At 49.8% G+C, this 24,626-nt stretch overlaps 2 protein-coding genes across 6 annotated transcripts in view; both read left to right on the forward strand.

Moving 5' to 3' along the window:
- The first annotated feature begins 1,416 nt into the window (after positions 1-1,416).
- Positions 1,417-17,387, forward strand: NIPSNAP1 (nipsnap homolog 1). The gene is made up of 10 exons (XM_082852844.1): positions 1,417-1,545; positions 9,034-9,161; positions 9,361-9,406; positions 9,657-9,751; positions 12,893-12,963; positions 13,109-13,249; positions 13,553-13,584; positions 13,936-14,030; positions 15,340-15,423; positions 17,065-17,387. The coding sequence occupies exons 1-10, from the start codon at positions 1,448-1,450 to the stop codon at positions 17,127-17,129; spliced, it is 855 nt and encodes a 284-aa protein (XP_082708970.1). The 5' UTR covers positions 1,417-1,447; the 3' UTR covers positions 17,130-17,387.
- Positions 17,388-17,391: 4 nt separating this feature from the next.
- THOC5 (THO complex subunit 5) overlaps positions 17,392-24,626 on the forward strand; it is a 33,970-nt gene continuing 26,735 nt past the window's right edge. Inside the window, exons 1-4 of one of the 5 annotated variants that reach the window (XM_082852842.1) lie at positions 17,392-17,488; positions 19,834-19,908; positions 21,129-21,260; positions 23,847-23,990. In XM_082852842.1, coding sequence (XP_082708968.1) covers positions 21,165-21,260; positions 23,847-23,990 — 240 coding nt within the window. In that variant the 5' untranslated portion in view covers positions 17,392-17,488; positions 19,834-19,908; positions 21,129-21,164. Of the gene's footprint in view, positions 17,489-19,059; positions 19,120-19,578; positions 19,909-21,128; positions 21,261-23,846; positions 23,991-24,626 lie in introns of those variants that run through there. The other 4 variants (XM_082852840.1, XM_082852841.1, XM_082852843.1 and 1 more) reach the window with 4 other exon arrangements.

Consider the following 24,626-nt stretch of genomic DNA (forward strand, 5'->3'; position numbering starts at 1 on the left):
TGTCTTCTTTGTTAACACAGAGAGCCGGCCCCAGGCTCATGGCCCTCTGCCTTAGCTACAAGGTACCGGCGATACTGTTATCTGTTGCAGTATCTGTTGCAAATACTTTTGCATTTATTTTGATGGTTCTGCCTGTGTATAACAGTTGATTTCGGTTTTTTATTTATCATGATGATATACAGTATCCTTTTAAAATAAATCATGCAAAGAATACATGTTCATTGTAGCAACTTTAGAAAACACAAGAAAAAAAAATCATAGTTCAAGCCTCACTTCCTTATAGAAGTTATCACTGACCCTCAAAGTCTATATAGGACCTCGAATTTTCTCTTTCCCGCTCCCCATTATAAGTCCTCATAGCTTCACATACTTCTTCATAGCCTCTATCACAGTTGGCAAAAAATATTTTTGTGTATATTTTTCACTTATTCAGTAAATATTTAGTATGTCAGGCAGGAGAGGGGAGGGGAGGGGTGGGCCTAAGGCCTCTGCCCAGGAGGCTCGTACCAGTTTGATTTTGTCTCCCTGGCCAGGCCTTAAGTTCCAAGAGGGCTGGGGGATTGTTGTTCTGGCCGCCTTTGGTGTCTCAGAGTTAACCACATGGCCTAGCCACGTGGACTCAATATTTGCTGAAGGAATCACAAAATCAAAGCCTGTCCTCACTCCTCCACCCCAGGCACACCACGCTGACCGTTAGTGTCAGCCTCAGCGGGTGGACATTCTTTTACACATACAGTCTCTCTGGAAGTTATTAGGCTCCTGGGCCCCCCTGTGGGGTCTGTAGGCCCTCTGCTCCTGCTAAGGTCTGTGACCTGGGGGATTGTGGGCCGAGAGGAGACTAGTTTGGAAGTTAGGCACAAGACCTGGGCAGAGCAGGAGAAGGGCATGGGGCCCCAGGAGGCCCAGGCAGCGATGGTAGGGGCGGATGGAAAGGGAAAAGGAGATGATAGAGAGAAAGTGTCCCTGCAACCCAGAGCCTTGTCCATCTGTCTTAAATCGTTAGGGGGTTTTCCTTTCATAATGTAATAAACGCTACCTGTGCCGCCCCCACCCCACCCCGCCCCCGCCCAGGAACGCACAGGCGCACGTAACTGTATACGATTTCAGGGGGCTTACTCGCCCTCTGCCGCTCATCCTTGAGTGCCCCGTTAAGAACCCCTGGTATTATTATTCAATGCTCCCATTTTACCGGGGTGGACACCGAGGCCCAGAGTAGGCAAAGGGTTTGCTCCAGGTCACAGAGCAAGTCTGTAGCAGGGTTGCAGAGGCTCAGAGGACAAGAATCCGGACTTGTGCCCAGCATCTAAGTTGCTGAATACACAGGGACTACACCCACCAGTCTGGGTGGAGAGGGGGCGGGCTACCAGGTGGGGCGGGGCTTACTCACGTTCCGCCTCCGCCGCCGGGTTCGGGGGCGGGGCCTTCCTCCAATCAGCAGCGCTCCAACATGGCTCCGCGTCTGTGCAGCATCTCTGCGGCGGCTCGGCGGCTGCTGGGACGCCCGGGGCCCGGGGGCCGGGACGTTGCGGCTGTGGCTGCAGCACGGTATGAGCCGGGCCGGGCCAGGCGGGGGCGGCGCGCGTGGGGGGTGCACGCGTGGGGGCCAGGGTCTGGGCTTGGGGGATGGGCAGAGACTCGGGCTTGTAATCTAGTGGTTAGAAGCGGAGCCATGGGGAGGAGGTCTGGTGAAAGAACGGGGGAGGTGGGAAAGGTATGCGCAGGGTCTTTGTCCTATTGGGTGCCTGGTTCTGGGCTAAGAATGAAGGGTAGGGTGAATGAGAGGGGCGGGTCCTGGGCCCTGGGAAGTGGGAGCTGTCAGAGGGCAGGAGGAGTGGCCCCTTCCCAGGCCTTTGCGGTGATTGTGAGATAGTCCCCCTGGGGGCTTCGAGGAGAGGCAGCACCTCCTTCCGGAAGTTCTGGGGGTAAGAGATATGGGGAGCAAATGGGAGATCCCTAAAGGCCGTGGCTGCACGGATCCTTTGCTCCCCAACCCTGAACAGTAGAAGTGGGGCAAAGGAGGCCTGAGAAAGGATGGGAGTTGCCCAAGGTCACTCCCCCTGCCATCCTGTGGCGGCACTGGGTCTGGACCCAGGCCTCCTGACACCCCTGTGCTCTTTGCACCACAACTGGTGGCCTCCTGGGAGAGGGAGGCTGGCTGGGCCATGGGCTGGGCCTGGGCTTTTGTTTGGTCCCTGCTCTGGGCTGAGGCAGGGCTGGGCCTCCCTGACTCCGTCTCTAGTACCCTGTACTTCCCCCATCTCTGCTCTTACCACCCTGTACACACTTGCCTGTCCCTGCCACTAGAGCATCACCTCATATTTCTGTTTCCCCAGCCCCTGGCACAGGGCTCACAACAGTGTATGCTCAAGAACATTGGCCAAAGAAGTGAGGACACCTGTCCCCCCACCTGTGGAAAGGAGGGGTCTGTGCTGCCCAGCAGCGCAGGCATGAAGCTGCTGAGTTCTGTTAGGCTTTGCTGTGAGATGATCTAGAGTGCTGTGCAGTGGGGGTCAGGGGAGGCTGGGAAAGAGGAGCCAGGTATGTGCCCCCAACCTGACTGCCCAGTAATTGGGGAGAAAGCTGATAACATGGAGAGAGCCTACCTAGAGTTTGCCGGGCACCAGCACATCTAACTCAGTCTTTTTCAGTGGGGTGACCTTGCATGAGTCATTTGGCCTCTTGAAGTCTCAGATTCCTAATCTGTAAAATGGGGGTGATAAAGTAGGATTATTTCATAGAGTTGTTGAGGATTAACAAGGCCATGTGTGCGACGTACCCAGCCCCTGATGAATTTGCTGCAAATGTTGCCCCTCGCCCAAACCCGTGTCTCAAGCAATTTCTTCATGAGCCCCGAAGACGTCAGGGCTGAAGGGGCTTTGGGGAGATCACCTCCTGTGAGCCCCTTGTTTTCCAGATAAGGAAATGGAAGCTGGGGGCGGGACCACACTGCCCCAGGGTTACAAAATTGGTTGGTGGTAAAGCCATTTGTGTGGCGAATAGCCAGAGGCCACAAAAGGAGCCTGGGACATTAAGGCAGCCTGCTGCTCCTCACTTATCCACTCCTTAACCTTGGATGGGGCACTGAACCTCTGGGATCCTTGGTTTCCTTCTCTGTAAAGTGGGAATGGAGATCCCTGCCTGGTGTTTTTCGTAGGATTGCTGTGCAGGTACTTGGATTAATACTTATCAAGTCCCTAAAGGACTGCTTCAAAGTTACTTACTCACTGGTCCCACCTTGGATACCTGGGAATCCTGCCGACCCTCCATCTGCCCCGTATCTCTCTGGAGTCACTAGAGGGGCCCTCTGGCCTCTGAGCTTTGGGGTCCACTGGGGTATAGACACAGTGTGGGCTTTGAAATCGGATAGACCTGGATTGGAATCCTCTTGGCCATTGATTAATTGTTCTCGAATAAGGCCTGGTACATCTCTGAGCCTCATTTTTCTCAAGAACATATTGTGAGTATCTGTTCTCAGCACATAGAAAGTGCTCAGTACACAGCAGTTGCTACCGCTGCATCAGTAATGCTCTCGTTAACAGAACTTTAGTTCTTCCAGTTTGTCTTCTAAAGACACACTTCAGGAACAATAAGCAGAAATGTGGCCCCTTTTTTTTTTAATTTATTGTTTTTGGCTGCATTGGGTCTTCGTTGCTACGCACTGGCTTTCTCTAGTTGTGGCGAGCGGGGGCTGCTCTTCGTTGCAGTGCGCGGACTTCTCATTGCCATGTCTTCTCTTGTTGTGGAGCACAGGCTCTAGGCACACGGGCTTCGGTAGTTGCAGCATATGGGCTCGGTAGTTGCGGCGCGCAGGCTCTAGGGCACATGGGCTTCAGTAGTTGTGGCACGCGGGCTCAGTAGTTGTGGTACACAGACTTAGTTGCTCCGCGGCATGTGGAATCTTCCCGGACCAGGGCTCAAACCCGTGTCCCCTGCATTGGCAGGCAGATTCTTTTTTTTTTTTAATTTATTTATTTATTTATTTATTTTTGGCTGTGTTGGGTCTTCGTTGCTGCGTGTGGGCCCTCTCTAGTTGTGGCAAGCAGGGGCTACTCTTTGTTGTGGTGCATGGGCTTCTTATTGCCGTGGCTTCTCTTGTTGTGGAGCACGAGCTCTAAGCACGTGGGCCTCTGTAGTTGTGGCACGTGAGCTCAGTAGTTGTGGCTCACAGGCTTAGTAGTTGTGGCGCACAGGCTTAATTGCTCCGCGGCATGTGGGATCTTCCTAGACCAGGGATCAAACCAGTGTCCCCTACATTGGCAGGCAGATTCTTAACCAGTGCACCACCAGGAAAGTCCTGTGGCCCCTTTCAGCCAACTCAAAACAGAAGAGTGTTTCAGGAATGTGCACAGAGCCAAACTTCCTAGCATATCAATCTAGAACATTCCAGAGCATTTTCATGTGGTGAGGCACCAGATCGTTGATCCCTATTGAGAGTGCAAATGTGTCTCAGAAGTTCTCATCTGGGACAGATATTTACTGAGCAACTCCCATGCTAAAAGCATTGTGCTGATACCTTGAGGGGTGGAGAACGTCAGCTCTGGGCTTCCGGTGTGGCTGGGGAGACGAGACATATTCACGTGAAAATGATGGAGGGGCTGAGGGCGAAACAGGAGAGATTTTTTTTTTGTTTTTTGTTTTGGCCGAGCCCCACATGTGGGATTTTAGTTCCCCTGACCAGGGATCTAACCTGTGCCCCCTGCAGTGGAAGCAGTCTTTTTTTTTTTTAATTGGAGTATAATTGCTTTACAATATTGTGTTAGTTTCTACTGTACAATGAAGTGAAATCAGCTATATGTATACATATATCCCCTCCTTCTTGGACCTCCCTCCCTGCCCCCCCTCCAGCCCCCCAGCCATCCCACCCATCTAGGTCATCACAGAGCACCCAGCTGAGCTCCCTGAAGCACAGAGTCTTAACCACTGGACCTCCAGGGAAGTCCCAGGAGAGATGTGTTTATGGAAAGGGTTGAACTGGTTTTTCTAGTCCTAAGGGGCATTCTTCTTTTTCTTTTTTAAATTTATTTAATTTGTTTTATTTTTTGGCTGCATTGGGTCTTCTTTGCTGTGCGGGCTTTCTCTAGTCGCGGCGAGCCGGGGGGGGGGGGGGGGGGGGGGGGGGGGTGCTGCTCTTCATTGCGGTGCACGGGCTTATTGCAGTGGCTTCTCTTTGTTGCAGAGCTTGGGCTCTAGGCGCGCAGACTTCAGTAGTTGTGGCATGAGGGCTCAGTAGTTGTGGCTCACGGGCTCTAGAGCACAGGCTCAGTAGTTGTGGCACACGGGCTTAGTTGCTCCGCAGCATGTGGAATCTTCCTGGACCAGGGCTCGAACCCGTGTCCTCTGCATTGGCAGGCGGGTTCTTAATACTGCACCACCAGGGAAACCCCACCCTTGGGGCTTAATATATTCTTAATATAGTTTAAATACCAGACTCTTTGGTGTTTCTGGGATGATTTACTGAGATTACATGAAGAAAAGAAGGAAAGAAAGTAAGTTGGGACTGCCTTAGAGCAGTGATTTTCGGGCCTGAGTGTGCATCAGAATCCCTTGGCAGGCTTGTTAAAACCCAGAATGCTAGGCCCACCCCCAGAGTTTCTGTTGCAGTAGGTCTGGGATGGGGCCTGAAAACTTCTAACACGTTCTCAGGTGTTGCTAACGATAGGGAATCTTGGCTCTGTGGTCACCAAATTTAAGAGGGAATTGGGGACTTCCCCGGCAGTCCAGTGGTTAAGACTCTGCACTTCCAGTGCTGGGGGCATGGGTTCAGTCCCCGGTCCGTCGTGGAGCTAAGATCCCACATGCTGCGTGGGGCGGCCAAAAAAATAAATAAATAAAAATTAAAAAAAAGGGGAACTGACTCTGGAAAGCTTGGCAAAATAGATTAGAGCTAGAATCCCAAGTGGAGACATCCAGCCTTGTTTTTTGGGCAGTAGGGATCCATAGAAGATTTTCAAGTGGACGAATAGCATCACAACCATGGTGCATTACAAAATTGATGGTCAGGTTAGGAAAAAAGGGAAAGAATGGGAGGCAGAAGCTCAGTTAGGAAGTTAGGTAGGAAGAGTGATATTAGCTGCACTGCCATGTCTGCCCCATTCTCTACAAGGCAATCCTATTGCTGTTATTTTATGGATGAGGTAAATGAGGCTCAGAGAGATGACGCTGGGCTGGGATTAGTCCTGGATTTGTCCAGAACCTGTGTTCTTAAGCACTAATTCTGCTGGTGGTGGTGGGGATGGAAAGGGCCCCTGAGTCCCGAGTCCACACTCTGAGCCAAGGTCCACACTTTCTCTCCTTTCTTACCTCTCAGATTTCATCATTTTCATGCACCCGTGTCCCCCCACACGCCTGCACTCATTCCCCAAACGTGGTCTGAGCATGTGCCACGTCCCCAACACTTTTCCAGGCACTGGGGATACAGCAGGGATACACGAGACAGATAAGATCCCTATCCTCCTGGGGCTCTGCTTCTAGTGGGAGACAATAAACAAGGCACATAATAAACAAAAACATTCTATAACGTGTTAGAAGGAGCTACAGAAAAATAGAGAGCAGGGTGAGAAGAGTTGGGGAGTTCAGGGACAGGAGAATGTTGTGATTTCATTGAGAAAGTGAAATTTGAACTCTTGAAAATGTGAACCCTCGGATGCTAGCTTCAAGTTCAGACCCTGCCCTGGGATATTCTTGGGACTTGTAGAAAAGATCCTTAGAGATAGGCTGCTCTACCCTGCTCTTTTGACACGGAGACCCAGAGGCAGGAAAGATTAGACAGTGGTGGGAGGGGATGGGAGCCCATCAGAGCTCCTGGACCCCCTCACTCCCCAGCCCCCGGGGTCCCAGGCTGTCTCTTCAGGGCTGGCCACTTGGCTGTTTATCTTGGTCAGTGCTGATGTTAATAAATTACTCAAAGCCCAGTCCTGGAGCAAAGGTCTTGGTTGACAAATAGTAGGAGTGGCTGCCCTCCCTGTCACCACCCCTTCCAGCGGAAGCAGCCTCTCTACATTCAGACCAAAGGTCAGGTCCCTCTGCCGTGGCTTTGTTAAAAACACCTGGTTCTTCACAGTATCTACCTGATGCTAGTTCCCCAGGTTGGTGCCAGATCTGAGGTGGGGCTGACTATAGAGGAAAGAGATCTGGGTTCTTTCCTGAGCTCTCTGTCCCTGATTTGCTATGTGACCTGGGGACAAGTTTCTTAACCCTCCCACCTCCGACCTTCTATTTTCTCATCTTGAAAATGGGGGCATTAATAATATCAACATTATGATATCCTTACATAGATTCAGCGGGATCACGTTAAGCTGATCACAGGTGCCTGGCACAGAGGATATCCTCAGCCAACGTTAGCCATAGTGAGGCTCCCTTATTCTGGTCCCAGATTTTTCACAGACTACATCGACCATCTGATGATAACTGTCTGTCTTTTGTTAATGAAGCAAATACACACAAAATGATAGAAAGCCTATGAATTTGGAAATACTTTAAACAGTTTTTTTTTACCTTTACAAAAAATTATAATGAATAACGAAAAGTTTAACCATCTTCCTCTTCCCTCTCCCAGGTAAGCAGTATTAACAGTTTGAGACTGGGGTTTCCTGGGCAGTTCAGTGGTTGGGACTCGGCACTTTCACTGCTGTGGCCCGGGTTCATTCCCTGGTCGGGGAACTAGGATCCCGCAGGCTGCTTGGCGTGGCCAAAAACCAACCAACCAACCAAGCAACAAAAAGCAGTCTGGGACAGATTGTTACTTATCTTTCTCTATGCTTATACAAATATTTCACCACTTTAAGATGCTTTTTAAATTTTATCAGTCCCAGTACTTGCTCCATATTTTGGAAAAAAGCAATACTTTGATTTACAAAACGTTTATCCTAGCCACAGAAAAGGCTTGAAAAAGGAGAGGACTTGCTGATGGGGCCCCCACTGCCAGGCTCCTTGGCTAGAAATCATCCAGCGGGAGGCTAGTGTTTCAGGCCTGGCTACAAGCTGCACCACTGCTGTTAAGTAAGATGATTTACCACATTTGGCAGCCTAAAAGTAATCCCCACCCCTGCTGGGACCTTGTGTGGGGAGTGCAGTTATGATCTGGCAGGACCTGGTGGTTGGTCCGCCTGCTCTGAACAAGGCACGTCATTCATTCATTCACTCTCACAGCAACATAGCCATGTGCACAGGGCAGATATTTGTCAGTTAAGTGTTGGCTGGATGAGTGAATGAATCTTGCCTTGTGATGCCTTTGACCCCCTCTACCTGCCTTTATCTGCCAAATCAGCCCTGGAGATTTGGAGACTGGCCAGATCACCTCCTCTGGAGAGCCAACCCAGACTTCCAGAGGCCAAGTTCAGGCTAACACATCTGGGTTCTCCCAGAGACCTCTGGCTGTAACTGTGTTCCAAGGTCCACTTCTCCCAGCAGACTGTGACCTCCTCAAGGACAAAGTGTGCTTGTCTTGGGCTATCCATTTGTGGGGCTGGGATTGGGCACAGGCCAGGTGTAGTGTGAGCACCAGGGAGGATGGTGAGTGCAGCCCTCTTGTCAGAGGGGACAGAAATTGCAAAGAAAGCACAGAGTGAAAGAGCCTGGTTGGTTCAGGGAGAAACATAGCTGGAGAGCGGGATACACAGGTTGGGGATGGACAGGATGGGAGGCTGCCAAGGTAGGTTGGGCTGTCATGGGCTTTGGACATCAGGCAAGATGGGTGCGGGGTTGATCCTCTTGGCAAGGGATGCAGTTGTGTGGTCCAAGTGGACGGCCTCTTGGAAAGGGGTGAATTGGAGGCAGGGAGGCTGGAGAGAGAGGCGGGAGGTGGGGCTGCCTCTCCTGGCCTCCTGAGCCTCTGCAGAGCTTCAAGAAGCGAACTGGGGAGCCAGGATCTCTGTAGAAAGGACCAGCTGTGCTCAGCTGGCTCCAATGGTATGACATCTTCTGGAGCTGCCATGGGATTCCGTGGCTTCATTCCCAGAAATGTGTGTCACTAGCATTGGGGAGCAAGGCGTCTGAGCAGATGTAAGCAGGTCCCCCCTGAACTCTGTCCCGCAGCTTCTATTCCAAGGACAATGAAGGCAGCTGGTTCCGTTCTCTGTTCGTACACAAGGTGGATCCCCGGAAGGACGCCCACTCCACCCTGCTGTCCAAGAAGGAGACCAGCAACCTCTACAAGATCCAGTGTGAGTGGCTGCTGAGTTGGCCAGCCCGCCCTCCCAGGGCCTCTGGGGGCCTGCAAGGCTCTGGCTGGGACTTGAGAGGGTCTGGGACATCCCGAGCTGTCCTGAAAGCCCACACCCTGTGGGGCTACCCCCAGCACAGCTCCCCACAGACACCCCGCTCCCCCTCGCTTCACCTCCTGCTCTCTATCCTCTGTTGCAGTTCACAATGTGAAGCCCGAGTATCTGGATGCCTACAACAGCCTGACGTGAGCTGACCCTAACCCTAACCCTCATGTCCCAGTCTCTGCTTGGGTGGGGACCTCTATCCAAGCCCTGTTCTCCATGCAGAAATCCAGGGGGGTGTAGATTTCAGAGCCACACATCCTCTCGTGCAGCCTCTGCATCTTAGAGATGGGGAGACTGAGGCCCAACTCTGCGGGCCTGAGTTGGAATCCTCATCTCAGGGGCTCTGGTGGCTGGTGTGAGCCCTCTCCCTTCTCTGTGCCCCTCCCACAGGGAGGCTGTACTGCCCAAGCTGCACCTGGATGAGGATTACCCCTGCTCACTCGTGGGCAACTGGAACACATGGTACGGGGAACAGGACCAGGCAGGTGAGCTGCCCACCCCCCAGCGCCACTGCTGCCCAGCCCAGGTGGCTGCCCTCCACTCCCTCTGCAGCGGCACCCAGAGGGGTCTTTCTAAGTGCAGCCCCCGTCAGCTCACTCTCCTGCCCAAACATCTGTGGCAGCTCCCTCTGTCCTTGGGGTGCCCCACGAGGCTCTCGAGCCCTTCCCTGCCCAGCGTCAAAGCCTTGTCTCGCCACGTCCTCCTATTCGCTGCACGATCCCACCCAGGACTCCTTTCTGTTCTTCAGATGGATAGTTTTTCCCTCTAGTTCCACACTCTTGTTCATGCTGTTTCGTCAGCCTGAAGCATTCTTTCCCTTTGCCTCCTCTACTTGGCTCACTCCTCTACTCACCTTTTATTTTGGTGTAGACATCACCTCCTCCTGGAAGCCTCCCCTGATTCCCTCCACCCCAGCTGGGTGAGGTACCTCTCCTGGCTCCCCAGCCCCCAGGACTTGCCTCTTCACAGCCCTGATCATGTGCCCTGTTCTGTCTGTCTCCCCGTGGAGGTGGTGAGTTCCGGGCGGGCGGGGGCCCTGCCTTTCTTCACCACTGAACCCCCGGTATGCCGTACATATTTGTGGAATAAAAGGGACTCTTGTCTGAGCTGGTTCCTTACAGCTTCCCAGCGGTACCCCAAGCATGCCCCATCCCACCCCAACATGCCCACCTCAGTTGGCACCAGCTGTGAGGACCCACACATGAATTTGGTTCACTCACAGCATCCCAGCCACTTACAGGGGCCTTGGCATTTAGATCTGCACTGTCCAGGAAAGTAACCACTAACCACATGTAGCTACTTAAATTTAAATTGAGTAAAGTTAAATAAAATGAAAAATTCAGTTCCTCAGTCGCACTAGCCACATTTCAAGTGCCCATTGATAGAAATATGTGGCTCGTGGCTACCATCTTGGATGGCACAGCTGTAGAACTTTTCCATAATAGTAGGAAGTCCTTTTGGACAGTGCTGATTAGACTGCGTACAGCACAGGGAGCTCCTCTGGTGCAGCCTTGGTAGAGGGTCCTCTATGCTTCCCTTGAACACTCACAGCTATGGGGAGCTCACTACCACACAAGCCAACTTATCTCATCCTTCAACTACCCTGATAATTGTATGTGTTTTGTTTGTTTGTTTTTTAAATCTGTGATCTGCAGTTAGGTAGATTCTCTTAATCATATATTCTGTTTCAGTAACAGTCACTGACACATTAATAGTGGGGTAGGAGAAAAGCTGTCTTCCGTTCCAGCCCCTACAGTTTCCCCATTTTAGGTACAACCTAATCAGTTCCAGCAGTACTTCTTGGATTCTTCTAAGTCTCTGTTAATTGAGAAATGAACTTTGAGGAATGGGAGCGTGAATTTTAAAGCATGTCCTATATTTTGTGTATCTTGAGGGGTTGTCCCCTATGTAGAATCATCTGGGGAGCAGATCCGCTGAGCCACCCCCTGGGAGTAGGGCTCAGGAATCTACATTTTAATGAATTTGTAGATTCGGGTTTTTTGTAAAAAACCTCCAATCCATCGTCTAGATGGACCACTATCATTGTTAGAAAATTCTTTCTTCTCATGGGCCTTGGATGCCCTCTTTGTAACTTTTACCTCTTGGCCCCTAGAATTAGGCTAATGCCTCTTCCACAGGTCAGCATTCCTGGTCTTAATAGACTGCCATCCATACAGTACTTTTGCTGTTTCCCTTGGGAAAGAGGCCTTTAAACCATAGGGTCAGACCATTTTGCAGATGGGAAAATCAAGGCAGAGATGGAGTCAAAAGGCAGGTGAGCGACCAGCTGGGGATAAGTAACAAGAGTCTGAAATGCCAAGCCACTGGCCAGCCAAATGCTCTCAGCCTTAGCCTGCCCGATTGACCTTTTAGGGACCTTGCTCCCTTGGCCCCAGCCATGCTCCCAAGCATGACAAGACTGTTCCTTCTCTTGCACACAGACTAGGTTTCTTTATTACTGGAAGGTGTATCAGGGTTTTCCTGGTGCTGCTGTAAAAAGTGCCAACTACTGGTGGGCTTAAAACAACAGAAATCTATTCTCTCAAGTTCTGGAGCCCAGAAGTCTGAAATCAAGGTGTCGGTAGGGGCATGCTCCCTCCAAAGGCTCTAGGGGAGAATCTTTTCTTGCCTTTTCCAGCTTCTAGTGGTGGCCGGAAATCCTTGCCACTCCTTGGCTCACAGATGCATTGCTCCAATCTCTGCCTCCTTAGTCACGTGGTGTTCTCCCTGGGTGTCTGTCTTCACGTGGTGTTGCCCTCTGTGTCCAAGTCTCCCTCTTCTTATAAGGACATCAGTCATTGAAGTTAGGGCCAACGCAATATGACCTCATCTTAGCTTGACTACCACTAGAAAGACCCTATTTCAAATAAGGTCACATTCTGAGGTTCTGGGTTGGCATGAATTTGGGGGTGGGGGTGGAGGACACTATTTAACCCAGTACAGAGACTGTGATAAAATATGCAAACGGTACAAAGAGTTTGCAACGAAAAGTAAGCCTCCCTCCTGCCTGTGAACCCCAGGCCTCAGTTCTTTGCCCCAAGGGCATCTCCTGTCACAATCTCGATGGCTCTCCATCAAGAGGTGGTACATAGACCAGCATCTCTGGATATGTTCTTCCCCCTCTAAACGCACGTGGTACCATACCTCACATGCTGTTCTGTTCCTTGGCTTTTTTCCTTTAATTCAGTGTTTTGGAGTCATCCATCTCTGCCCATCAGACCTACCCCTTCCTCTGGCCCAACCTGTCCCCCACAGGCCTGGTGGTCTGCTTTACGCATGTGCAGCTCCTAGGGTACAAGTTCATGTCTGATCCTCTTGTTGCTACTTAAAGAAGTTTGGGTGGGAGTGTTACTCTCATTTTCAAGATGAGGACATTGAGTCCTAGAGGGGTCAAAGGCCACCTGGCAAAGCTGCACCTCAAACCCAGGTCTCCGGGTCTTGTGTCTGGCTTTTCCCCCTGCCTAGAGCTGCCCCCACCAAGGCAGAGGGAACTCAGAGAGTCCTGGTGCTATAGGGAACCAGACTGGAGCCTCCCCTTTTACATACACACCTAACCAGCCTCGGGGTAAGCAGGGCAGGGTCCCCGCAGCCCCCTGACCTGTACCGTCCTCCCTGCCTCCCAACAGTGCACCTGTGGCGATTCTCAGGTGGCTACCCAGCCCTCATGGACTGCATGAACAAGCTCAAAAACAACAAGGTATGTTGGCATACACTCGGCAAACCTCTCCAGATGCTGGTTCTGGCTCAGCCCTGTGCTGGGGGCTGCCTCCGTCACCCTGTGGGACACACCGATGGGGCCGGGGTACTTCCTGGCTGCCGTGCCCAAACCACCATGCCCGCAGGAGTACCTAGAGTTCCGAAAGGAGCGGAGCCAGATGCTGCTGTCCAGGAGGAACCAGCTGCTCCTCGAGTTCAGCTTCTGGAACGAGCCACAGCCTAGAGATGGCCCCAACATCTACGAGCTGAGGACGTACAAGCTCAAGGTGCCTCCCCCGCCAGCTCCCCGCCTGTCTCCCACCCTTCCTGCAGCAGCGCTGCTTTCCTGGTACCCTGAGGTGGGCGGGCCTGGTGCCCCAGCACCTAGATTGGGGCTTCTGGCCCCAGAACAGAGGTGTGTGTGCATGTGTGCACACGTGCACACCCAGGCGTGAGTCAGGGCCCCATGTATAAGGTGAAGCGGCCCCAGGAGCTGCAGAGACGTGACAGTTTCCCATCCCCACCCAACAGTGATGCTTGAAGTACCAGAAGGGGGCTCATTCGCCTCCTCTGCTCTGGTTCTCTTTCAGCCGGGAACCATGATCGAATGGGGGAACAACTGGTGAGTGGTGGTTCTGGGGAGTTGGGGGTACCCTGCCCACCTGCCCCATCAAGGCCCCTGGTGGACCACCTTTCCCAGGGCCCTGTAGCAGGGAACCCGTCATCCTCCATGCCATCTCCAGGAGATGGTGATGATCCAACCAGGGGGGTGAGGATTCTCTAGACCACTGTGGTAGAACACCCAGCCAGCGGCTGCACCTCCGTCACCCTGGTCCCTGATCATTTCTGAGAGCCAAGGGCCCTACCTCAGGTTCCTCCCTTGATGTGTAACTGAGAAACCAGCCTGGGAACACCCCGGAGGGCCCTTTGCACCGGCCCTGGCCTCTGCCCCACACTTTTCTGCCATCCCCAGGGCTCGGGCCATCAAGTACCGGCAGGAGAACCAGGAGGCAGTGGGCGGCTTCTTCTCGCAGATAGGAGAGCTATACGTTGTGCACCATCTCTGGGGTAGGCTGGGGACCCTCCAGGACCCTCTGTGGCCCCCTTTCTCTACTCTCAGTCCATGTCAACAATGCGAATACATTAGGGCCCTTGTGGAGCTTACATTCCAGCAGAGGGAGATACCACCTCAGACATAAAGTAACAAAAAAGATAATTTCAGATTATTACAAATCATAAAGAGAGAGGGAGAAATAATGAAGAAAAATATGGGGAGTTTCATTGGCTTAGATAGACTAGAACGCCCCTCTAAGGAGGTGAAATGTAAGCTCAGCTAAAGGATGAGGAGTCAGCTGTGAATTGCCAGGGAAGGGTATTCCAAGTAAAGGGAACAACACGTGCAAAGGCCCTGCGGCGGGGAAAGGCCTTCAGGGTTTTGAGGAGTGCAAAGGAGGCCTGTGTGGAGGGAGTAGGGAAGAGAGTGGGAAGATGTGGATCGACCAGGTTAGACTAGGTCTTGCAGGCCATGGGGATGAGATGAGTTGGGATTTATTCTTTTTCTTTTTCTCCTTTTTTTTTTTTTTGGCTGCACTGCGAGGCTTGAGGGATCTTAGTTCCCCAACCAGAGATCGAACCTGATCCCCCTGCACTGGAAGTGTAGAGTCCTAACCACTGGACCATCAGGGAATTCCTGGGATTTATTCTAACTTCAGCGGGCGACTGCTGCAGCGTTTCAAGCAGAATGAAATGACCTGATTTGTGTTCTAATGGTTCCCCTGGCTGCCATGTGCTTTGTTGGGAGCACTTTGTAGGGGAGCGAGAGAGGATGTGGGGCATCAGGAGATGGTTATAGTAGCTCACGGGGGAGAGGATGGTGGCCTGGCCTAAGGTGGTGACAGTGAGGATGCTGAGAAGTCCACAGATTCTTTGGTCTGGAGGTGGAACCAATCGGACTGGTGGATGAATTGTCTGTCTGGGGTGGGGGAGGGAGAGAGGACCCCAGGACACCAAGACTCCTGTTTGAGCAGCTCTGTATTGCTTACTGAGACCCTTGGAGGAGCAGGTTGGAGAGTCAGGAGTGTACTTTTGGTCCTTAGAAGTGTTACCTTTGAGACACTGACACATCTGAGTGGAAATGTCAAGTGGACACTGGATAATCGAGTCTAGAGCTCAAGGGAGAGTTCTGGGCTGGAAATACACAAGAAATGTACTGATTGGATGAGATTTTCAAAGCAGACAGTGTTTGCTAACAGTTGGAGGCATCCGGGGAGGAAGAGACAGCAGGGCAGGGTTTGGGGCACCGGAAGGAGGGCCTTGTGCTGGGTACAGGCTCAGATCCTCTGTGCCTCAGGAATGAGCCTATGCCTTCCCCCCACAGCCTATAAAGACCTGCAGTCTCGGGAGGAGACCAGAAATGCTGCCTGGAGGAAGAGGGGCTGGGACGAAAATGTCTACTACACAGGTGAGCACCTCCTCTGAGGTCATCTGCCAAGAGCCCTATCTGAGGATGGAATCCCCTCTGCAAGTAGATCTGACCTCGTTTGATTACCTCTCGTGATGGAGAACTCACTTTCAGGACAATGAGTTAGTAGGTTCCTGTCCTGGTGGCATGCTCCCCGGGATGCAGGCTGTCCTGGGTGAGTGCCCTAAGGGGCAATAACACAGCCAGGTGGTCCCTGCCTCAGAGAAGTGTTGTAGTTGAGCACACAGTGTGACCTTGGGCCTGGTTCTTCACCTCACTGATGCTCTTTTCAATCTGTAAGGTGGCAATGGTGAGAAAGCCTCCCTCAGAGGGCTGGAGAAGCTAATTTATGAAAAGTGCTTGGCCTAGACTCTGGCGCAGAGGAGGCGCACAGTCAATTTTTTCGAGCAAGTTTTTTGCCTACCGCATTTGCCACTTTGCAGGGACCCCTGGGAACCACCTGGAGTCAGTAGGTGCTGGGTGAGCACTCACTGTGTACCAGGGACTGTGGTGGGCGGGAGTTGAGAGGCAGAGAATGCCCTGCCCTTAAGGAACTTACAGCTGAGCTTCCACATTTACCAGCTGGTGTGTGGGAGAATGCATCTCCTGAAGGAGTTAGCGGGAGCCTCGCTCTTCCAAGTGTGGTCCCAAATGACAGTGTCAGCATCCCCTGGAAGCTTATTAGAAATGCCCAATCTCAACCCCCTACCTCCCCGCACTGAATCAAGATCTGCACTTGAACGAGAACTGTAGGTAATTTGTAAGCATGGTAAAGTTTAACTGCACTGAGCAGGAGGAAAGAGTCTGACCTTCTGGGTGACCTTGGGGTGACCCACTCTGAGCTGCAGTGTCCCCACCTGTAAAATGAGTCAGTTGAACTAAATCAGTGTTTTTCAAACTTTAGCCCCTTGAGGACACCCTCACAGCTTTTGTCCTGCCAATTTTCTTCTGCTACAATTATTTTCTTGATCTCTTCCTTTAAATCCCCCTGCTTTGTTCTTCACCTAGCTTTGTCCTAAGCAATAATATCTGTGAAATCACTTTTAAGCTATGCTGGTTGTTTTTTCACATACATAGGAAGTAAATACATAATTATGAAAAAAAATTTAATAAATAAATTTATTTATTTATTTATTTATTTATGGCTGTGTTGGGTCTTCGTTGCTGCGTGCAGGCTTTCTCTAGTTGCGGCGAGCGCGGGCTACTCTTTGTTGCGGTGCGCGGGCTTCTTATTGTGGTGGCTTCTCTTGTTGTGGAGGACAGGCTCTAGGCATGTGGGCTTCAGTAGTTGCAGCACGCAGGCTCAGTAGTTGTGGCGCACGGGCTTAGTTGCTCCACGGCATGTGGGATCTTCCCGGACCAGGGCTCGAACCCGTGTCGCCTGCATTGGCAGGCGGATTCTTAACTACTGCACCACCAGGGAAGTCCCAATTATGAAAAACTTTAAAAGCTGCCTTTCATCACAGCCTAAGTCCCCTCATATCCCACAGTTTGGGAGATGTGGCGCTCTCCATGGGCCATTCCAGGAGAGCAGTGGGGTTTCCCTGTCTCAGCATCCCAGGCCTCCTCCTCCTTCAGGGCCTAGTTTTGGGCGGTTGGCTCACCTCAGCCCCCTCGTGACCTCTGCCTCTCTCTCTGCAGTCCCCCTGGTTCGACACATGGAGTCTCGGATCATGATCCCTTTGAAGATCTCACCTCTCCAGTGATGCTGCCGCTGCCTCCACCTCCTCCCACCTCTCCCTCAGGGTAGCCATGGACAGAGGAGATCCCAGCCCTGATGTCTTGGTTTTCTCTCAGACTCTGTGGACTCTGGGAGTAGTGCTCAGCTCAGAGAAGGGGGAGCTGAAGGATGATGGGGTTCTGAGGACTCGCAGCCCTGTCCAGACCCTTCCCACCTTCCCCGCACACCCGTTCCCCTTGCTGGAAGCAGTTGTTAATTTCTCTGAATGAAGAACAGCAACCTTTTGTGTCTTTTCACATTTTCCCCTAAGATTCCTCATGTCAAGGCCACCAGTCCATAATCATCACCATGGAAATCCTCAGCTTTGCTTAAGTTGTACAAAAGGTAGTGTGTCCATTGGTTAGAGGTGGGGTGGGAAGGGAGGAGGTCAGACCAGGCCAGGCTCTCAGGAATTCCCTGGTCTCTACTGGCCCACCCACTTGGTGGACAGTCTGAGCCAAGTCCCTTCTGCTGGAGAAAAGCCTAGAACTGCCTCAAGAAGCAAAAGGGAAAACCCTCAAGTTAGCTAAGTCAGCAGGACATCCACATATTCCACCCAGAAAGGCTGGGAAAAGGGATGGGAGCTGGGAAGGACCTGGGGGAGGGAAGCAGAATGGAACAGGAACCCAGAAGGTAGAACTTAGAACTCAGAACTTGGGTTTGAACTGAAGAATTTGGAATACAGAATTGGGAAGATAGAACAGAGATGACAGAAGACCACTTGGGGAGGGGTTCCTAATACAAGACAGTTGGGGAGAGGTGCATCTCTTTCTTCCCACATAATGAGGTTGAGAACTTGAACAAGTTGTTCCAGCCCTTCTGTGCAGGGAGTGTCTTCTGCCCTCCCTATTGCCTTCCTGCAGGCAGAACTACGGACTAGGTCCCGTATTTCCCTCACCCCGTATTCCTTTTCTCTCTCTTCACATTCTCTCAGCCCAACCCTCATTCCACTGGGCCATCAGGTGTGTTTAGTGGGGTCAGTGACTTTGGGGACCTCCTCAGTGACCCCCACACCTCATGAACTTCTGAGTATCTTGATTCTGCCTCCGTTTCAGGAAAACTTGTGGTGGAGTCACTGATGGAACCAGTTAAATATTTACTATAACCATGGTGTCTTTTCTTCATCTGCAAGGAAATTTGGCAAGTGCCCCAGGCAGGGCCAGCTTCGCAGGTCCACCTGGCTGATCTACCCACTGGAGGTTATTGCGTTCCCTGAGCTACTTTTGGGGAGGGCCTCCTTCTACGGCAGAAGGAAATACACTGCATAACCAGGGATTCAGGACATCAGTGTTTCTATCTTCAGATGAGTAGGACTTACTGAACCTCATCAGTACAATTCATACCAGGGGTAGAAAATACTTGAAGCTGTCAAATGCTGCGTTAGATTTGTGACTCTGTCCTAGGGCAAATTGGGCCTAAAATGGGGATGAACTTGTGGGGGGAAAGAGGCGGGGTTAGATGGGATTAATGCCTACCTTGACTTGCTGCTCTTGCTAGTGTGGGATGTTCGGGTGAGTATGACAGTGGTTAAGAATCCAGGTTATGGAAGCAAATTCACAAGTGTCCAAATCATGGCACTACTACATTCTTGCGTTATCTTGGGCTCTCGACAAATTCATTCAACAAATACTTGGCCGAGCACCTACTAGTTGCTGGGCATAGCTTTAGGCGCTGGGGAAAGAATGAACGAGGCACATAGTCTTTGCCCTTGCAACTTCGGTTTCCTGGTTTCAGAGGGCAGCGTGAGGCTGTTGGCCGGCTGGGACCCGCCCAGACAACCCAGGTGCCACCACCTCCTAGACCCCTCGCAGCCCAGCAGCCGCCCGCACCGCTTGGTGGCTGCGTCGGGACCCTTCGCGCTCCACTTCCGGCCTCCACGCCTCACTTCCGGTCTGCCACTCCTTCCTTCCGCTTCTCTGTGGTGCGGGAGCCGTGGGAAGTGGCTCGCTGGCAGCGACAGGCCGGGGTGCAGTGTGGTGAGGAGAGGACCGGGGTGGGGCTGGCCGCGCTGGGACTGGTGTGCGGACCTCCCGAGGGCGTCCCCGGGCTGGGGTCTGAGCCGGTTCTCCGTCCTTATTCTCCGGGGACCCCGGCCGCTCGGCGCCGCACTCTCAGTTTCCTCCTGTGGAAAATGGTGGCTGCAGCATTGTCAGGCCTTATGGGGCAGCTTCTAGATAACGACCACCACGGTGGTGGTGATATCAGCTCACATTTATTATGCGCTTGTGTGTGCCAGGCACTGTCTACTGTCTTGCCAAAGTCAGGATTTCGCACACTTAACGCTTTTCGGGTCCCTCTGTGAAAAATCAACTTATCTTGTACGATTGTTTACTAAAGGCTTTTAATTGAGTCACTTTTAAAATTTAAATTTACTTTAAAAGAAAAATTTAAATCTTTACCATAAATAGAAAACTTTTCTCACTTGTCCTATGCGGAAGGTAGTGATAAAAATTAATGTATTTAATATGTAAAGGTTATCGTTAATAATTGTGGCTAGATTTCATTGTCTAAGGGTCTGAGATAGAGTCCTTTTGTTAACAAAAGGACGTTGTCATTCATAGGTGTTAAAGACTAACTAGGGAAATGACACGTTCTTCTTGAAGCAATCAGAAGTTTCTAAAAAGAATTGAAAGGGATTAACTTTCTCTGTAGGTGTTTAACATTATTAACCACTTGTGTACCATCTAAAGCCCTGCTCTCAGATCATCTTCATCACCTGCCCCAGTGGAGCGCCTCCTGCGTTAATGTCCACAGCCACCTCTGAGGTAGGGATGGCTATTTTCATTTGATATGGGAGGAAGTAGATGCAGAGAAAAGTGAAGTGACTTGTTGCAGGACTCATAGCCATGAAATAGAGGACTGGAGACTCCAGCCCAGGGTTTCTCTGACTCAACTCTGTTGAGGCATTGGCTCCCTCAATAAGTGTTGGTGACAGATTCACTGGGGTAGGGGGGTTAGTGCTGCCACCTCAGAGGCTGCTGGTGACAGTCAGTAGAGGTAGCAGAGAGAGGATACTTTGTGACGCTAGAGGCCCATGAACGTATGTTCTGTTCTTTTAAATTTTTTATTTTCTATTTTATATTATTTTTATTATTTTCTTGGCTGCATTGGGTCTTCGTTGCTGTGCGCGGGCTTTCTCTAGTTGCGGTGAGCAGGGGCTACTCTTCGTGGCTTCTCTTGTTGTGGAGTAGGCTCTAGGCGCGTAGGCTTCAATAGTTGTGGCACGTGGGCTCAGTAGTTGTTGCTCGCGGGCTCTAGAGCTTAGGCTCAGTAGCTGTGGTGCATGGGCTTAGTTGCTGCGCGGCATGTGGGATCTTCCCGGACCAGGGCTCAAACCAGTGTCCCCTGCACTGGCAGGCGGATTCTTAACCACTGCGCCACCAGGGAAGTCCCTATTCTGTTCTTTTAAATTTTCGCGTCAACCAGGGAGTTGATGGCATCGCCAGATGACATGGTGGCAGCACTACAAGATACAGTAACGTAGTTGTCAGGAGCACTGCTGTGGCATGGGTTGGACCCTAGCTTTAGCACACTAGCTGTGTGACCTTGGGCAAGTCATTCACCTTCCTGACCCTCAGTGTTCTCACCTGTAAAATGGTGCTTGTTCATATCTGAGAGGATCCTTGTTATAAGAACCAAATGAGAACATACCTTTGAAGTGCTTAGATCAAGGTCCAGCACACAATGATCAATCAGTTGTGTTGAGAATGGGCTTATGTGCCTGGCTGAGGAGTTTGGTCAGTGGGGTTGTGGTGGTGCCTTTAAAGGAGGTGGAGTTGGGGAAGATGAGTTCATTTTGAACAGTCTGAGGGATGATTCTGCTTTTTACAGAGGATTAAATTGAGGCTTTGGAGGGTTGATGACTTTTCTTGAGTTACCAGGAGTGTAAGCGGGCACAACTGCTAGTTAGACTTCAGTATTCTGACTCTAGGAAAATTTCCAGTTCCAACTCTGGAAAAGCTCAGAAGCTTTCTCCTCTTAACAGGTCTCTGCTGTTTCCTCCTGACTTCACCAAACAACCATGTCATCGGAATCGAGCAAAAAACGAAAGCCCAAAGTGATCCGAAGTGATGGAGCTCCAGCTGAAGGGAAGCGTAATCGTTCTGACATTGAACAGGTGAGATCAGCCAGGGCTGCTGTGCTGCTGAGAAATTGCAGCTCGTGGCCAAGCACCTGGCTGTGGGTTTGCAGCAGCCGAGGGTCATAGGCATAACCTCCCAGGTGGCCTCTGTTTGACCAGGTGCCTGGAATTCCCTTGGCTCTTCAAGACCTGAGAATCCATATCAGATTTAGCTGCAGCATCCCAAGAACCAACAAGCCTGTACTAGACACGATTAGTGCCTGAACAGAGAATGCATTCTAGTATGGTGTGTGTCTCCAGCTTTCCTGATGGTCAGAAGAAGGCAGTCCATCCGCAGCGGCCACTAAGGCTTTGGAGATGTGACATCCCTGGTCTGCTACCGAGACAGTACCAGAACCATGTAGCTAAAGAACGTCTTCTGAGGCCTGAGTGCTGTTGTAGTCAGCAGGTTCTTCTTTTGCTGTTTCTCTGTCCTTGAATCTGTCAAGCTAATTTATGACTTAACAATTTTTTTCTTCTCCATTATGGTTTATTACAGAATCTTGAATATAGTTCCTTGTGCAATGCAGTAGAACCTTGTTGTTTATCCACTCTATGTATAATAGTTTGCATCTGCTAATCCCAAACTCCCAATCCATCCTTCCCCTTGGCAACCACAAATCTGTTCTCTGTGTCTGTGAACCTGTTTTGTAAGTAAGTTCATTTGTGTCATATTTTAGATTCCACATGTAAGTGGTATCATATGATATTTGTTTTTCTCTTTATGACTGACTTCACTTTGTACCTAATCTCTAGGTCCATCCATGTTGCTGCAAATGCTATTATTTCATTCTTTCTTATGGCTGAGTAGTATTCCATTGTCTGTATATTCACCACATCTTCTTTATCCATTCATCTGTCGATGGACAGTTAGGTTGCTTCTATGTCTTGGCTATTGTGAACAGTGCTGCTATGAATGTTGAGGTGCATGTATCATTTCTAATTAGAGTTTTGTCTGGATGTGCCCAGGAATGGGATTGCTGGATCATATGGCAACTCTATTTTTAGTTTTTTGAGGAACCTCCATACTGTTTTACATAGTGTGCACCAGTTTACGTTCCCACCAACAGTGTAGGAAGGTTCCCTTTTCTTTACTCCCTCTCCAGCATTTATTTGTAGACTTTAATGATGGCCATTCTGACTGGCATGAGGTGGTACCTCACTGTAGTTTTGATTTGCATTTCTCTAATAATTAGCGATGTGGAGCATCTTTTCATGTGCTTCTTGGCTATCTGTATGTCTTCTTTGGAGAAATGTCTGTTTACTCTTCTGCCCACTTTTTGATAGGGTTGTTTGGTTTCTTGTTATTGAGTTGTATGAGCTGTTTGTGTATTTTGGAAATTAAGCCCTTGTTGGTCGCATCGCTTGCAAATATTTTCTCCCAGTCCATAGATTGTATGACTTAACTTGATTTTTTGGTTGGTTGTGGTTTTTGTTTGTTTTTTAACTAGAATAGAGAAACATACCAGCTTCAACTTAAATGGAAGATGATGCTTTCCTCAGATTTAGGAAATTAAAATTAACGAAGAACCTTATCCTTTGGGAGGTATTGATTCTGACTCTTTTTTAAAAAAATTAAATTGAGGTATAATTGGTATATAACATTATATTAATTTCGGGTGTACAACATAATGATTGATATTTGTTTATTTTGTGAAAAGATCACCGAAATAAGTCTAGTTAACATCCAACGTGTTACATAGTTGTTACAAAAATTTTTTTCTTGTGATGAGAACTTTTAAGATCCACTCTTTTAGCAACTTTCAAATATGCAATGCAATATTTTTAATTGTAACTGACTCTCTCTTAAAGAGATGTGTTTGTTTATTCCAAAGTCTGGGAGACCAATTAGGATATTTTAGTTTCTGCTAAAGCTTGATTTGACCATCTAAACACCCATCAGTAGAAATTTGGTTAAATGAATTCTGGTTCATCTATATGTAGCCATTTTGATGGAGATTTATATTTATTGTGATGGGAAATTGCACTAAATAGCATGAACAATATCCCATTTTATTTTATTTATTTATTTATTTATATTTTTTATTTTATTTATTTTTTTGCGGTATGTGGTCCTCTCACTGTTGTGGCCTCTCCCGTTGCGGAGTACAGGCTCTGGATGCACAGGCTCAGCGGCAATGGCTCATGGGCCCAGCCGCTCCGCGGCACGTGGGATCCTCCCAGACCGGGGCACGAACCCGTGTCCCCTGCATCGGCAGGCTGACTCTTAACCACTGCGCCACCAGGGAAGCCCTTATTTATTTTTTAATGTATTTATCCACAATACTAACAATGGAGTTACTTCAGGCTGGGAGGTGAGATTATAGGCAAGTTTTCGTTTTGTTTTTGATACTCCTCTCTATGTTCTGAATCTCTGACACCAAGCATGCATTACTTTATAATCAGAAAGAGGAAAAGAGGAATTCTTTTCCATTTTGAAAAAAAGAAAAACATTTGATTTGCAGATCAGATCCTTTAGAGACCTGATTTGGGGCTTCATTGTTACTCATCTCAGCCAAGTGTCCCTGTTCCAACAGAGAGACTTTTACTCTCCACCCAAGGCCTATATCCTTGCCTCCACAGGAAGGTAAATACTACAGCGAGGAGGCTGAGGTGGACCTGCGGGACCCTGGCAGAGACTATGAGCTGTACAAGTACACGTGCCAGGAGTTGCAGAGGCTCATGGCGGAGATCCAGGACCTGAAGAGCAGGGGAGGCAAGGATGTGGTAAGGAGTGGGGCTGGGAGGACACGGACCTGGTGGGTCTGCATGGATGGACCTGTTTCGCACCTATCAGAGCCCTTCTTTATATTGGTCTTATGTCCTGCCATCATCATGGGGTTAGAGCCTGAGGGCTCCAGAGACCTGCCTATTAATTTATTGTAACATCACCACCCAGTCATCAATTACAGTCATGAAAGTACAGGATAATTAATGTTTTCCATAACTGTAATTTGATAATTCATCCAAATGATATTTATTAAGTGCTGGGCGTGGAGAAATTATGGTACATGTCAATCACCATTGCTATTATAAGGCTAGATATGTACAAATAAATCAGAGACCAAAAATTAAAGTATTAATATTAAATGAAAAAAAAGGTTTCAGGGCAGAGAAGCAAAACAGTGTGACTGAAAACTAAATGGGTAAGTTCAAAATAAAACAATCCATATTTTTCCAGGAATCTCACTTATTTGTGCTTATACTGGCCAATATTGTTAAGATTATTACATTCTATCTATTTTACTGTAGTCAAGTTTTACAGCTGTAATTCTGCTATTTTCATTTAAATTATTCTGTAATGTTGTTTACAGAGGTCAAGTTGTATGGCATGATGTTGTCGTTGTTAGGATCTCTGTGTAC

This window comes from Leucopleurus acutus, assembly GCF_964270905.1.
Source record: "Leucopleurus acutus genome assembly, chromosome: 13".
NCBI classification, from domain to species: Eukaryota; Metazoa; Chordata; class Mammalia; order Artiodactyla; family Delphinidae; genus Leucopleurus; species Leucopleurus acutus.

What these genes read in the sequence shown, in the direction of transcription:
- NIPSNAP1 (XM_082852844.1), top strand. Translation starts at nt 1,448, where the DNA reads ATGGCTCCGCGTCTGTGCAGCATCTCTGCGGCGGCTCGGCGGCTGCTG. An exon ending in TGAGGACGTACAAGCTCAAG is followed by an intron (nt 13,250 to 13,552) that starts GTGCCTCCCCCG and finishes GTTCTCTTTCAG; the next exon opens with CCGGGAACCATGATCGAATG. An exon ending in CGTTGTGCACCATCTCTGGG is followed by an intron (nt 14,031 to 15,339) that starts GTAGGCTGGGGA and finishes TTCCCCCCACAG; the next exon opens with CCTATAAAGACCTGCAGTCT.